Source organism: Pipistrellus kuhlii, unplaced genomic scaffold (genome assembly GCF_014108245.1).
Source record: "Pipistrellus kuhlii isolate mPipKuh1 unplaced genomic scaffold, mPipKuh1.p scaffold_m20_p_23, whole genome shotgun sequence".
Classification (NCBI taxonomy): domain Eukaryota; kingdom Metazoa; phylum Chordata; class Mammalia; order Chiroptera; family Vespertilionidae; genus Pipistrellus; species Pipistrellus kuhlii.
The window spans coordinates 7,273,862-7,290,082 of NW_023425522.1; the positions used below are offsets into that span (position 1 = coordinate 7,273,862).

General features: G+C 44.3%; 1 protein-coding gene and 1 non-coding gene across 7 annotated transcripts in view; one reads left to right on the forward strand and one right to left on the reverse strand.

The window, feature by feature from the left end:
• The window catches only part of STX8 (syntaxin 8), a 218,425-nt gene that overhangs the window by 61,160 nt on the left and 141,044 nt on the right, over window positions 1–16,221 (forward strand). Inside the window, exon 7 of one of the 6 annotated variants that reach the window (XM_036452226.2) lies at window positions 11,421–11,669. The exons of 4 other annotated variants lie outside the window; for them this stretch is intronic. In XM_036452226.2, the coding sequence (XP_036308119.1) occupies window positions 11,421–11,467 (47 nt within the window). In that variant the 3' untranslated portion in view covers window positions 11,468–11,669. Of the gene's footprint in view, window positions 1–2,730; window positions 2,793–11,420; window positions 11,670–16,221 lie in introns of those variants that run through there. One more of the 6 variants, XM_036452227.2, reaches the window with a different exon arrangement.
• LOC118727073 lies at window positions 3,627–3,691 on the reverse strand. Its single transcript, XR_004990486.1, has one exon. It is a non-coding gene; the product is annotated as a small nucleolar RNA SNORD78 (small nucleolar RNA).

The following is a 16,221-nucleotide window of genomic DNA, read 5'->3' on the forward strand; positions in this document are numbered from 1 at the left end:
CACATTGGTAAGTCTTACTACTAATTAATTAAGAGAAAGATAAAATGAGCAGAGTTTTAATTGGAGACAATAAACTTCTCCACAAGAAACTAATTCAGTTGGAAATAAGATGAATTTCCTTAGGAACAGCTTTAATGCTCTCTTTTAAATATAACGAAGTATCTCCTTTCCCAGAAGTGTTTTCTGTATCTGCCATCCACTCAGGAGCCTTTCCGTGCTAAACTGTGATAGAGGGTGTGGGATGGGCCTTACTGTGCCGGATGAAGGGCCCGGACAAGACTGCCACCAGCCGAGGGGTGACCCCTGGACTCTGCCATCTGGAACCAGCGGACGAAGGGGGGGAGGACGGGAGGAAGGTGGGAGGGGTAAGAGCAGGTGATTCTTACTGGCGTCTTCTCGGCCCTGAGTCACTCTGCAGGGTGGGGTGAGCGCAGCTTCCCCTTCTCCGGGAAGAGGGATTCTGCTTTCAGAGAAGCAGGGGTGTGTGTGGGGTCTCAGTTTGGGATATTCCCATGTTGTTGCTTTTTCTTCCCTGTCCCCTCTTCCTTTTCCCAAGTGAGCCCCCCTCTGGGAAGCTCTTCTCTTCCCACAGGTAACCACGCCCCCTTCCCGCTCTTCGGAAGAAAAAGGCCGCCTGGAGGTTTTCCACAGTTACTGTGTCCTCAGTCGGGGAGGGAGTGGGTACTCAGCCTGTTCCTCAGCCCTGGAGCTGGGGAAACCTCTCTTTATCTTCACGTGATTGTGCCATCTGGATGCTGGGCACTGTGTTTCATTCCACGGAGCCTGCAGCACAGCCTTAGCAATTAAGCATGAGGCTCGGGCAAAGTACTTAACTCTCCTGCATGCCTCAGCTGTTTCATTTTTATTTACTTAGTTGTTTATGTATTTACCAGAGGCCCGGTGCATGAAATTGTGCCCGGGTGGGGTCTGGCCAGCCTGCTTGATCGGAGCTGATGGGGCCAATTGGGCTGGGCCGGTCTGGCTTGGGAGAGGGGACTTGGGAGGTTGACCAGCCGGCCCCAGCCCCTGGTGGAACTCTTAGTCGAATTCCCAGTCCAGGGGACAATTTGCATATTAGCCTTTTATTATATAGGATTTATTGATTAATCCTTCTCTGAGGTTATTTTTTCCATTGCTTTTTAGAGAGAGTAGAAGAGGGAGAGGGAGAGAGGGAGAGAGAGAGAAAGAGAGAGAGGAGAGAGAGAGAGAGAGAGAGAGAGAGAGAGAGAGAGAGAGAGAGAGAGATTCATGTGAGAGAGACATTGACTGGTTGCCTCCCACACACATCCAGGTCAGGCACTGGGAGTGAACCAGCAACTGAGGTATGTGCCCTCGACCAGAATTGAACCTGGGATCTTTCAGTCTGTAAGCTTATGCTCTATCCACTGAGCCTGGGCAGTTGTTTCATTTTTAAAGTGGGCAGATAGTGGTACTCATCTCCCAGGGTTTGGTGAGGATTAAATGAGATAAAGCATAAAGAGCACACTGCCTGGCATGCGTGAAGCCATTATCATCACGGTGCCTGGTGCTTCGCAGGTGGTTAGTGAGGGTTTGTTGAGTTGAGATTCTCCTCTTTGCGTGGAACATTGGGCCACACCATGAGCTTGTGAACTCTGCTGGGCCAAGGGAGAGGGGATAAAGGCATAGTGGACACAGGTCTATAACACTTTGGTCAGGGTTCAGTTCCCGGTCAGGATACTGCCTAGGTTGTGGGCTCAGTCCCCAGTAGGGGGCATGCAGGAGGCAGCCAATTGACAATTCTCTGTCATCATTGATGTTTCTATCTCTCTTTCCCTCTCCCTTCTCCTCTGAAATCAATAAAAATATATATTTTAAAAAATGTTAGTCCCTCTCAGCGGCCAAAATGTCTTTAATTTTGTACTTAATTTATCTCCCACGGTTATTAATGAATATAATCCACTCTGGAAATAGGTGCCCACCCCACCCCCATACTTTCAAGACCATTCTGCTCAGCCAGTCCCTATTCATGTAATTTCCCCAGATTTTTAAAAATCTTCTTCTAAGAAATTTAGGGCATGAGAAAGGGGTTAAAGAATAAGAACAAAGCCTTTGGGATTGGAGAGAGAGCCCCCTTCCCTCCTCCACCCCTCCTCCTCTAGCTGTGTGACCTAGAGCAGTGGGCCTCATCGTCCCATGCTGCCTTCCCTGCGGACCAGGGGGGATGACACTGGCCTGCGGGCTGTGAGGATCAGCCTCCTAGCATGGGGCTTACGCAGTGCTTAGCACAGGGATGGCTGCGTTGGGTCCTGGCAGCCCCCAGTGCGTGGCAGCCCTGCTGTGCTGCACTCAGTCACCGCAGGACGCGATTTAGCTTTCCGCCCTGGGCGATGACAGGCGTGCTGCTTGAAGAAATGTTTGAACTCTGCCTCTCCGAAAGTTCAGTTTCTGCAGGTGATCCCGCACACCTGTGATACGGCTGCTCTCAGGGCATAAATTTCTCCGCTGCACAAAGTTCCCTTTTCACCACGCACAATTCATTTCTGATATTAGTCACCGAGCTTGGAACCTTCTGGTTTTGATTGGCTAGCGGGGGTTCAGCGAGGCACATTCCTTCCTGAGCCTGCTCCACAGGTTCAGGAAGGGGAGCGCGCGGCCCGGGCCGCGATGTGGCCGCGGGGCCAGCAGACGTGGCGTTGCCATGGCCGGCTACTCCGGTGGACAGCCGGGCGGATGATTCATATTTTAGCATCCTCGTTCTTTCTTTTCTAGTTCTTTCACTAGAGCTGTTTAAATCACTCCGAAAAGAACATGCCTGACATTTCTTCAGTCTAAAAGCAACAACAACCTGAAGTAATAACACTCTGCTTCTTATTGAGGAAGCGTTTTTGGTGAGAAAGGAGAGGAAATTGCATGACTTCGGGGAGAAGAATAATTCTGAATCGCTTCGTGGTGGAGAATACATTAAACCTAAGAGGCTCGAAGGCATGGCCAACAGTGTGTGTCTGGGAGGCTGAGATGGGCTCCAGAGGGCACTTGGGTTCTGCACCTGGCCCCTGTTCTGGCTGCCACGCTGGTTGGAGCATTCATTATGTGCCCACTCCTGACACTCCTCACTGACGACACGTACTTGAACTTTCTCAGCACTTGGAGCCCTCCAGGAAGCTTAGAAAAATTGTACTTGGTTTGATTTCATATTTAAATGCCCTTCTTTGTTTTGTACATCTAAAGGGAAAGTTGTCTCGATGTTCAGCTGTCCTTACTCAGCCTTCTGGTGTCTACGTCTGAGACCTGAGCTAAGGATTGTACCCAGCGGTAGACGTTTGCCTGTGTCATAGGTGTATTCCTAAAATAGTTGCACACCATAATTGAAAGATTGCTGTTGCATATCAAACGTAAATCCCTTAGTGTATCTTTTTATTTATAGGAATACCTTAGAAAGTCTTTTTCTAAAACAGCTGCTCTTTCTGATAATTGTCTCTTGCAGCCGCTGATTTTTAGGAATCAGATTTAAGAAAGGTATGGAGCATACATGGTAACTGTCTGAAAGCAGAATATTTTATTATTTTTTTTTTATTTATTTATTTTTTTTTTAGAAGGGAAACAGAACATTTTTTATTAACGTCAAATATAATTAAATTCTGTACTCATTGTTACACGTCACAGGGTTCTTCAGTGTTAGATTTGTCTACATGCTAATTTCAGGTCAGACATTTGATCAACATCATTACAGGAAAGCAGAATATTTTAGTTCTTTGATAAATAAAATACTGACTTTGAATTGGAGTTATTTTGATTTGGAGGGAAGAACTTAATACTAAAAAAAAAAGTCTCTTGCCCTAGCCAGTTTTCTCAGTGGTTAGAGCGTCAGCTCATAGACTGAAGGGTCCCAGGTTCAATTCTGGTCAAAGGCATGTGCCTTGGTTACGGGCTCAATCCATGCCCCAGTTGGGGTGCGTACGGGAGGCAACCGATTGATGTGTCTCTTTCACATTGATGTTTCTCATTCTCTCTGTCTCCTCCCCCTCCCTTTCACTCTCTCTAAAAATCAATGAGGAAAAAAAAATGTCCTCTGGTGAGGAGTAACAAAAATATTAAAAAATATTTTTAAAAGTCTCGATGAAATTGATTCTAGTGATGCCTTTTATTATCAGAAATTCTGTTGTAGGGGGAAAACTCCATAAAATTGGCAATGCATACTGGTTGCCTGCTCTGTTCCAAGAACTGTTCTTCCTGGTTTGTGTACAGTATTATATTGGATACTTGCAGCAACCCTGTGGGTAGCAGTGCTATTCTCATTTTACAGATGAGGAAGCCGACACTCCGAGAACTGCATATTTGCCTGAGATCACACAGCAGTGACATGGTGGAAACCACTCAGGCTGTATACCATCAGGCCAGTTAGGCATAGGGATGTGTTCTGGGGAGCAGTGGTCTGTGCATCCTCTGAGGTGTGTCACGTTGCACTGGAAATGGGGATTTCTGGCCTTTGGGGAACCACAGACTTGAAGCTAGGGCCTCTCGTCTGTTTCCTGCCATAGGTGGGCTGCCCAGAGCCATGCCTACTTTGGACAGCACTGTCATAGTATCAAAGAGCCTTCTTTTGGTAGAGAACAATGGATCTCAACTCAACTCTCCTGTCCTTAATAACCAGCATCTCTGCATCTGCATCTGCATCTGCATATGAAATGGTAAATACAGACTTATCTATAACTAGAACAAATAGTAAAATTTAGACTGAGCCTCAGCTTTCTGAATTTAATACCTACTTCACAGAGTTGACGTGAGCTTAAGCAAGATGACATGTAAAACATCTAGCACAGTAGTGGACTTTTAATTGTAAGTGTTCTACAAATAGTAATTATATTCCCTTCTTGGCATTTGCTACATTAGAGTGAATATGGTGGCTGACTTAAAAGTCCACAGCCATCCCAAATTGTTAGTGTAGGCCAACTACAGTGAACCTATTCCCCTTGTCAAAACTTGGCTTTATGATTGGTATGTGACTCATCTCAGTCAAACAGGAAGGAGGAGCTGTTCTAGGGCCTATGGCAGTGGTTTCCTTTTCCTTCCAAGAAAGAAAAGCAAGAAAGAGATGGCGCACCCTTTTCTTCTTCTGGAAGGTTTGTCTGGCTATGACGTGGAATCGCTCTAACTACCATTTTATGACTCTTGGGAGGAACCAGGGCTCACTGGCTCCGGAGGGGTAGAGATTGTGGTAGACCAAATAACCCCAATGACTCATGTTCTCGTCCCTGAGCTGTGACAGCATTACTTTATCCTGCAGAAGGGACTTCGCAGACATGATTAAGGGTATGGGCCTTGAGATGGAGAGATAATTTTGGGTTATCCTGATGGGCTCAATGTGGATTGGGTCCTTAAAAGTTAAGGTGACCAGACGTCCCGCTTTTGGTGGGACAGTCCCGATTTTTAACAATTTGTCCCGCGTCCTGGGTGTTTTAAAAAAGTCCCAATTTTCCCCAAAGATTCTTTCCAAAAACTGGAACTTTTTTAAAACACCACGGGACGTGGGACAAATTGTTAAAAAGTGGGACTGTCCCGCCAAAAGCGGGACGTCTGGTCACCTTATTAAAAGTGGAAGAGGGAGGCAGGAGAACCAGTGTCAGAGGGATGCAGTGTAAGAAAGACTCAACCAGTCATTGCTAGCTTTGAAGCTAGAAGGGGCCATGGGCCAAGGAATGCAGGCAGCTTCTGGGCCCTGGCAAAGGCAAGGACACAGGCTCTTCCCTCGAGCCTACAGACGTGAGCACAGTCCCTGTGGCACACCGATTTTTAACCCATTGAGACCCACGTCAGACTTCAAATCTCCAGAGCTGTAAGATAATGCCTGTGTGTTGTTGTAAGTCACTGAGCCTGTGGTAATTTGTTACAGCAGCAACAGGAAACTAATGCAGAGATGAAAAGAAGCTGGGTAGCACTTAATGACTTTGCTCAGCTTCTGAATCAGTTGACCCTGGAGCTACCCCTGCATTTTTCAACCCATGTGACACGTTTCTGTGATGTTTGTTTAGTTTGAGAATGATTTTCTGCTGCTTGCAGCCTAAGCTGTCCTGATGGATACATATATGCTTAGCAGGGTGCTGTGTAGAAGGTAGACTCCAAATGAGTTATTTATTGAATTGTGAGAAAGTGTTGGAGAAAAGCCCCAGAATCCACACCTAAAGAAGCAGGCTGTTTGCTGATACTAGGTGTAATAACTTAACACTCTTAAAAAAGAAAAAAAGACACAAAAGATGTTTGGGAGGATGGATAAATTATTGAATACTGAGATGGCCTGGAACTTAAGCAGGTGCACTTTCAAATTGCCAGATTCATTTCCTATTGTGACCTCCGGGCATTCAAATTTCTCCTTCCAAAATAACATTTCAGCAGAGCCTGTGAACAAGCCAAGAAGTGATTATCTGTCCAGATCCAGATGATTTCCTAATTTAGGGTCGCTCAAGCTGAGGTAGAGGCGAAGGGAAGCAGAGACCCCCTTCCGTCTCCAGCGAGGGAGCAGCCCCAGGACGGCCTCTGACCAAATGTTGCTGACAACCCTGAAAGCGGTTATCATCGGACAGCTGCTCAATGGCCCCGGTGAACTCAGCTGCAGGATCAGCCCAGTTTAAGATCCCAGAGGCCAAAGATCAAATGCTATTTCCTTTGGTTTCCAGACCTTTTCCCTGCCACCTCTGGGTTTCAAATTAGTTTTTGTAATTTCTTCTCCACAGACCATCCTGACTCCCTCACCCACCTGTGCACTTGCTCAGCCAATAACTCCTCCCCTCCCCTTCCCCAGCAAAGTCTTTTTCCAGAGGAGACGAAGTTCATGTCCAGGGGAAGTCAGGCCTTCTCTTGTCCTGGCACCCAGCCTCTCTCTGCCCATCTTGCAAGGGCCTCCTTCCTGGTTGCATGCTTCATAGACTTAACGTTGTTGGTCACGATGGTGCCTCCGGGGATCTGGCTTCTGTGTGAAGAAGCACAGTCGTGTCGTTAGCGTAGTGGGGGTAGGGTGTGTGCTGGGGACAGTAAATCATATGCCTAAATCCAGATGGGGGATGAGCTGTACGCCACAGAGGAGTTCAGTGTGGTTTCTCATATGAGAAATGGTCAGAACCTTAATTCAACTTATTGGTTGCAGACTTTCTCTCCCCGTGTGTAAGTTATAAAGTTTTATAAATAATTTTCAGAGAGTCCTGGTTGGAAAGCTGTGTGTGCCTAGTTGCCCACTTTGTTGGTAATGAAATGTGCCATCTGCGAAGCACATTGCCTACGTTTCTGAGTTTCTGTATCCCATCCATATTTGGGTTCTCTCTTCCCCGTGCTTCCCTTCCCGAAACCGTAGTCAAAATCTGACCACTTTTTACTCAACTGTTGCTTTAATTACTTGTCACACTGTAATTTTGTCACTTGTACTCTTTTTTGCCAAAATATCTCCCTTGCTGCGCTTCCTCTAGTATCTCCCACACTCCTAAAGAGAATTCCTCGTTTTCCGAAGAGAAGACCCCATCCCCCCACCAATTTCTCAACGTGGGGGAAATGTGTATATACTTTTAAGTCTGTAGTTGAAATAATCAGTGGTCTGCTTACGCTATTCGATTTATTGTTTAGTTGTACATATTTTAAATTACTTGGAAAACATATGTAGGAATATAGAAATTTCCAATTTAATTTTATGAAATTATTTCATTCAGACTCCTCCTTTGCCTCGTTGACATCGTTGTGTTTGAAAACCGTGTTAGAGCCACATCTCACAGCCTGCCCTTCCTTCCCTCTTCGTCAGCTTCAACCCGAGCTTCCCTGTCGTCCCTGAGCCTGGGACAGAGGCTTTTGAGGCGGGTTCAGAGTCGTAACAGTAAACCCGGACGGGAGAGCCAGAGACTCGTGGCATATTTTACTTAACTCACCAAACAGTAATTCAGCATCCCTGTTGCACTGAGAAATCGGAATGTGTTCGCCTAGCTTTCTTCCCCCTCCAAGTAATTTACACTCAGTGGCAGAGGCAGTGTTGTGAGCAGAGAATTACGGTATTTCTCAAGAAAGGTGAAGCACAGGAGCTATAAAGCGCTGTTGGAAGGCTCTGTCTGTGCTTAACGCCTACTAATTCAGATCTGAGCAGGTATATTCTGCACCCTGGACCACGAGGGTATAGTCAGTGTTCATAACAGTAGTATTTTCTTCATGGAGTATGTGTTTTTACTGGAGCTATGGCAGCTAAGTTGATTTATAGTTGCCGTATTTGGTTTTCCTGGACTTTTACAGTGGGTTGGATGAACCTACACTATGAACCAGAATCGGTGAGTTTCAGGGCCCGGGAAGTTAATCTTTGGGATCCCCACACCAATTTCTAGGCAAGTTGGTCTTAAAGAGGATGGCGGTCCAGCCCGGCCTACTGAGACACTTGGCTGTCTGAGAGTCCCAGGTGGACGGGAGCAGTGAAGCCACGGACAGCTGAAGGGGCGTGGAAGTTCGCTCGTGGGGAATGATCTTCATGACTGACCTTACAGGGCTGGTCCTCCAGGTCCTCGTGTATGTGCAGGAGCCCTCATTGCTCTGTTGCTGCCATCCAGAGCCAGAAGTCATGGCCAGTGTGGCCATCTGCCTGCTGCTTATTCTCTGCGTGCCCTTCATCAGGCTGAGCGCCGGCCCCCAGAGCTGGCTACTTCCTCACTCTCATCGGAGCCTCTCAGAGTGACAGTGCCTCGCTCTACAGCACTGATTCCCTCTCCTGGGAAGCATCATAACTGTGTAACTAAGAACCAGTGTTTAGAAATAGGGACACATTTATAATAAGCTTCTAGTTGAACAGAGATTTTTTTTTTTTTAATTTGCTAAATTCCACTAAGATTGAAGAGAATTTCTTTCCCTCTTATCCCACCTCTCTCCAGCATTGGCTTTCTTCCTCACAAGCACCCTTGTGTTTGGAAGGAGGGAAAACAGAGCTAATCGTTTCAGGTATTTCTAGGCAAGACAAAGGCTCTACCGAGAAGCATTCAGGTCCTGGGAATGTCTGGAGTGAACATAAGTTAAGATACTTAGTATAAAGCATCAAAGGAGAAATCAGATTACGTTATAGTTACTGCTGAGTAGCTAGAATTTGAGTCTCATAACAGCCCCATCATAATGATGGTGAAATTGTGCTTGGGACATACCTTATAGTTTCTCATTATTATTTGACCCCACAGTAGAAGTCATGTACCTTATATTAAGAAAGATTACAGTAAATGCCTCTACATTCTAAGTATAAATCAAGAGAACTTAATTGGATTTAGAGGAAAGCGTATATCGGATACAACTTGGATTAAACCAAAAAAGAAAAAAAGAAGCAAACTATGAAACTCGATTTCCTAAGCAGTGAAACTTCTGTTCAGTTTTCTAAGAATGTAGGGACTATGTGCAAATGTGTGCGAGTGTATACGTGTATATATATATGTGCATATTTAAATTGCACATTTGTTTCTTATGATGGAAACCAGCACCTTGAGTATTTTTTCATTCTCTCATAAATGCTCATTTTTCCTTAAAAGGAAAACTTAGAGAAGGGATTATTTATAAAATTACACAAATAATTTGGACATATGTATAGTGGGAGCTAAATTATAACGCTTGGAATAGGGATTCTAGTTACTTTTGCCTGCCACAAAGTATACAATATTTTAAGTTCTATGGGTCATTAGAAACCGTGAACTCTATCAAGGGCCATATCTATGTCAGAGGCACCATTTCATTTAGAAAAATTATGGAAAATCATCACACCCAAAGGGAACTAGTGCTTACTTTGGATGATGACTTTAAACATTGAAATGATGCCTGGTGTAAGTTCTCAAACTGCGATTGTCTGTTTCCGTAGATAGCACACTTAGTAACAACGTGTGAGAGGAAGAGATGAGATGAAATGAGATGACATTGACTTGTGCGACCCTGTTTTTTCTCTGCACGGAGATGGATTTAGCAGAACCAGCTCGGACTTCTCTGTGAATCAGACTTTAATAAGTGAATGGGATTATGGTGAGGATGAGATCTGGGAGACATGAATAATCCAGAAGATACCGTATTTTTCAGACCATAAGACGCACTTTTTTCCCCCCAGAAGTGGGGGGAAAAAGTCCCTGCGTCTTATGGTCCAAATATAGCCTACACATATACTTTAAAAAAAAGTTTTTTTACTTGCCCGGCTCTGTGTGGTCTCTGTGTGCTTGCCCGGCTCTAAAATGGTTCTAAATGCTGCTGTTTACCTTACAGGGTTGATTACATGTGTTTATGAATGTGATGTTGGGTTTTAATGCACATAAAATATTTTAGGACACTATTTGTTTCAGAATCTTTTTTTCTTCATTTCCCTTCTCTAAAAACTGGTGCGTCTTATGGTCCGGAGCGTCTTATGGTCCGAAAAATACGGTAAATGCTAGAAGGAAGAAGTGTAAACGAAGGAGAGGATTCTCAGATACGACCCATGCCAGAAGTTTTGAGGGATAAAGTCCATGTAGGCTCCATCACTTGGAGGTGAAGCGAGGAAGTGGCAGAAGGCAGGCGGGCTGATTCCATTTTGTATTCCCGGCGTTGAGCGTGGGGCCTGGTATGGTCTGTGCTCTGCAAATGTCGGCTCTGCTGTCGGAGGGCAGGAGGAGGCAGTGCCTCACGGAGAGGAAGGCCACAGAGAGGCTTGTTTCTGGAAGTCACGGACTTCCTCTGTTGGTGGGTAGAGCATGTATGTGCACCAAGAATTAACTAGGAGAAGGCCTCCGGGGACTAAAACCAGGTCATGTGACACGCTGCTGCACAAGCGCAGAGAAGGGGTCTTACCTGGCCAGGTCCTCATGCTGGTCTTTGCTGGAATGGAAAAATCAATCAGATTAAAAAAAAATCAATTTATATGCTAGCTAGATAAAACTGTGCCTTTGAACATTGGTAAAAATTAGTGGAGAATTTGAAGCAACGTCCATCTTTACAGTAGTACTGTCCTTTGTGACGTGTGTGTGTGTGTGTGTGTGTGTGTGTGTTAGGTTTATTTAGATAAAATTTACACTTAGTAAATTTTTTACTTTTGTTAGCAGTTCTGAGTTTTATTTATTTTATTTTATTTTATTATTTTTTAAAAATATATTTCATTGATTTTTTACAGAGAGGAAGGGAGAGAGATAGAGAGATAGAAATGTCGATGAGAGAGAAACATCGACCAGCCGCCTCTTGCACACCCCCTACTGGGGATGTGCCCGCAACCAATGTACATGCCCTTGACCGGAATCGAACCTGGGACCTTTCAGTCTGCAGACCAACGCTCTACCACTGAGCCAAACCAGTTTCGGCGCAGTTCTGAGTTTTAATAAACATAGACAAGCTCTATGGGTCATCATGATACGGAACAGGTCCATCACCCCCCAGAGTTCTCATTCCCCTTTGCAGTCTCCTCCTCCCTCCATCCCAGCCTCTGGGCATCACTGATCTGTTTCCTGTCCTTGCAGTTTTGCCTTTCCCAAAACGGGATAAAATGGGATCAGGCAGGATGTAGCTGTTGTATCTGACCACTTTCACCAAGAAGAAATGCACCTGAGACTCAGTCAGAGTGTTGTGTGTATCAGTAGTTCATTTCTTTTATTGCTAAAGAATGTTCCCTTGGATCTCAGCACAGCAATTCGTGTATTCACTCACCAGTTGAAGTTCCCAGCTCTTGACAATGTTGAATAAAGCTGCTCCAAACATTTATGTTTAAATTTTTGTGTGAGCAGATGTTTTTATTTCTCCTGGGTAAATCTGTAGGAGTAGGATTGCTGGTTTATATGGTAAGCATCGGTTTAGTTTTCTAAGAAACTGACAAACTGTTGTCCAAAGTTTGTCTGTACCGTTTGCATTCCCACCAGCAGTGTAGGACACTTTCAGTTGCACCCCATTCTTGTCAACTCTTGGTATTGTCATTAAAAATTTTTTAGCCATTTTAAAAAAATATATATATTATTGATTTTTTACAGAGAGGAAGGGAGAGAGATAGAGAGCTAGAAATGTCGATGAGAGAGAAACACCAACCAGCTGCCTCTTGCACACCCCCTACCGGGGATGTGCCCGCAACCAACATGCATGCCCCTGACTGGAATCAAACCTGGGACCTTTCAGTCCGCAGACCGACACTACCACTGAGCCAAACTGGTTTTGGTTTCGGCAAATTTAGCCATTTTTAATATCTTCTTAAAAATTGGTTCCTTTAGTATATTTTATAGTGTAGATAGCTTACCCATACTCCTCAAAAGCATAATTTCTCTCTGAATAGTGAAAATTTTGTATGAAGGTTACTTAAAAGAGTAATTGGAGTTGATTCTCATTATTTGCAGTACTTATGACCTATAAAGTCACCGTGAGTGCTGAATTCGTGAATACTGAGTCCCTGCTCCCAGGGGAATTCAGGGTTAGTCAGGTTCCCCAAGCCTTCGGCCACAGTGTTTTCACAGCTGACCAATATGTAGCCTTGTTTTAAGTGTGTTTCTGTTTAAAGACACATCATTTCCTAAGTTTTGCTGATCATTAACATTGAGCTCATGCTCAACAACCTGCACATAGTTTCACTAATACACGCATTTGTCCTGTAAGGCACATGGCAGCCCGTACTCGTGTGGGTCATTCTAAACAATCATAACCACTAGCAAAAGCACAAAACTAGGGAAAACGTGGCACTAAATGGCCAGGAAAGAGACCCTAGTTTTGAGTCTGACACAAAAACAAGAAAGGGACACTGGCTGGGATGTTGTGTCGGTGGGTGACGCAGGTTTCACCCCTTTGACACGTGCAGTGGTGACTGTCAAAGCACCCCAACTACTGTATCTGGGTCACAAAGAAATATCAGTGAGTAGGCTCGTTAACTAGGTTTTTTTTTTTTTTTTTTAATATCTTAGTGCTTAAATATTGTTTAATCTAAATAATGATGTGTAGTAATTTGGTTCAATGACAAACATAATTGAATATGTTTATTCCAATAAATTGATAAGAAAAATTAATTTGGTAAACCAGGAGCATTCAATGTTAAAGTTGCTTTTAAAGCACCTCAAAACCGTCCTAAGATCTTACCCCTTTGTAAAAACATACTCACAATTTATGCCACTTCTTGTGCACCATTCAAACATATTAAGCACACAATTAATCCTTAAGAAGTAGTATAAAATGTTGAACTTCAAATTTTATCAGAGCAATAGCTACAGGGTTTGTGTTAAATTCACTGGGACAGGTTAATGTACTTAACAAACCTGCATTGCCTGAAAGTAATTCTAACTTTTCTAGACTGCCTGCCAATATGATATAGGCCCCCAAGAAATCACCCCTCTTTCCTAAGACAGAACAATAAATTGGTTTTCCTGAATACAGTGGGTAAAGAATCCAAGTTCCTGACCTTGAATATTTCCCTGGTAGTGTTCTGTGCAGTAGGGAACAATCAGGATGACATTTGCTGAAATGTTTGAGATTTATAACATAATCGCTTGAGCATATGCGCCAAAAAATAAAAATCTTAAATCCTATCAAATCAAGATTAATTACCTATTAACATACTAACACATAGCATAGCACAGGTGGTGTAATAAGCTGTCTCTCTCCATATATTGTTACAAAACAAACTATTTTGGCTGAGACATGAAACATCATGTATCTTCTCTCTCACTCTCAGTGGGAAAACAGAAAAAAAACCCACACAAAAAAAACCCCCGCTACTCACTCATTCTCGGTGTGGATTTTGGCATTTCATTAGGAAGTGCTATCGCAAACCTTTTCACTAGAAAGCATATGCAGCTCTCTGGAAACTGCTGGATTTCCTGGCTTTGTACTACTGCCAGAAAGCCGTTGCTTCGCCCCGTCATTAACTACTACATATTTATGCTCTCCCATCTTTGTGGAGAGGAGCCTGTGTGGTGCTCCCGTGAAAAGGCAAACAGTAGTTTGCGTCCTCCCTCTCCCTAGCTTTGCAGAAATCAGTCCCACGCGTTAGATGTCTTTTTTACGTTCAGCTTTCATGGAGCAGTGCTAACCGTGGACCGAGTGGTAACAGCAAACGTGGTGCAATCATGCTTGTGTTTCTTCATTAAGACGTATTGTGGAAGATGTGGGAAAACTGCTCGTGAAGTTTTGCCATTAAACCTTCTGTTAGGCCAGAAGAATGAGAAATGGCGTTGCTAAGCCGGCTTCCAGTGAGCGGGCAGTCAGCAAATATTTAGTGAGGATCTGCTATGTGCCAGGCATTCTCAGCGTTAGCGATACAGTGGCGAAGACGAGAGTCCCTGGCCGCTGTGTAATTACCCCATTCTCTTGTGCTGAATGTCTTTGGTTAATGTGTCCGTTATTAGAAGATGACGGAAAACCAGTGCAGAAAACCACGACTGAAACATTAATGGACCTAAAGTTTCAAAAATGGTTTAAAAAGCAGTGGATTAGAAGCATGCTAATAGTTTTTAAAAAGTGCACAATTGTGAAAAATGTCGTTACTCAAACTTACACAGGATAAAACACATCAGCAGGTTGATCTGCTTTCCAAATTTGTCACTTTGGTGCCAATTTTCTTTTTAAAAAAATATATATTTTATTGATTTTTTACAGAGAGGAAGGGAGAGATAGTTAGGAACATCTAGGAGGGAGTCATCAATCCCCACTGGGGATGTGCCCGCAACCAAGGTACATGCCCTTGACCGGAATCGAACCCAGGACCCTTCAGTCCACAGGCTGACACTCTATCCACTGAGCCAAACCAGTTTCAGCGGTGCCAGTTTTCTTAAGCAACAAACATGCCTGGCCTATTGGATGGCTTATTGGTGTTCGTTGTGGGGGTTTCACTGTTCTTGTCCCAAATGAAACCCGGAGAAACGCCGTTCTTTTCCGGACGTGGGACTGTCTTCTGTGAACGGTGCAACAAGCTGTACTTCTTCATTTGTTTCCACAAAACAAACTCTCTGGCAGTGACATGAAATATCATGTCTCTTCTTTCTCACTCGCAGTGGGAAAAGGAAAAAAAAAAAAAAAAAAAGCTCCTCGGTCATTTCTCTTTGTGGATTTTGGCGTTTCATTGGGAAGTGCCAATAGGTATTCATTTTTTATGTTGCTCTGAAAAGCTGTGTGCAGCCTTCCAAGTCGCAAAGCAAACTCGGCCCCTCATAGTTCTCCAAACTCAGGTCAGAAAGGTGGGAAGCTTTTGTTTTTCTAGGCAAGGAGTCCGTGAGCAATACACTTGCAACCTGCTCGGCTCCCCCCCAGCGCTCCTCCCCGGCCAGCTCCCTCGCTCAGTGAGCTGCACATCAATCTGTCGCTGATGGTCAGCGAAGCCGCGGAGAGCCAATGTTATTGTGAGCCTATTGCTTCCCAGCTGGTGATCAATCTGGGGTAGACGGCAGCATGTTTGCCTGTACAAATGAGCTGGACCCCTCTGCCACATAGCTCTGCCAACTTTTGAAAGAAAGAGTCTGTTTCCATTCTTTTGCGGGGTAAAGACAAAAAGACCGTCTCTCTTGACACAACCAGCTATTGAAAAATCCACGCAAATACCCCTAGCCAGTGTCCTAAGGAAATTGTTCCGAGAGGTCAGGAAGTAGCCCTAAAAGAAAGAAGAGAGAAAAAATAGATGTATGTACACACACACACTCACACACACACACACACACACGATAAATACCTTGTTTTTCTTTGATAAAGATTATGTGCTCATGCTTATACCATCTCTGGAGATTTCTCACTGCAATACAAAAAAGACCCCGAAGTTTAGAATTTTAGTTGATTTCTCGAGTAAAGACAACATTTTGATACCGATGTGAAATATGCTCTAAAGCTTAATTTAGGTTTATTATTACTACTGGCTAAGGTAGATCTATGGCTGAGAGGTCCAGCTCATTTGCACCAACAAACACATTACCGTCTAACACAGATTGGTCTCCAGCTGGTTTGGAAACAATTCCATTGAATCAGTGCTAATCGGAACACACGATGTCGTCTTACTACTGGTGAACTTTGAAGAGGTCTTGAAGTTCACCAGGGCAGAGGAGTGCCTGGGTAGGCTGGAAACCATGGCCTAGTGGAGGGACTTGGCGTTGGCAGAGCGGAAGACATAACTAAGAGAAGAGTGTATGAGCGGTTATGTGAGTGAGGAGTGGAGGGAGGACCTGTGGATGGAAGCAGAAGGTCCAGAAAGAGCTCTTTGTATTGAACTGGAACTCTGATACGGCGCTACGGTGTGTTTTCAGTGGGTGTGGGTGAACGAAGAACAGCGGTGAGGAAGCTCTTCATGGATGGGGAAGGCAAAGTGGA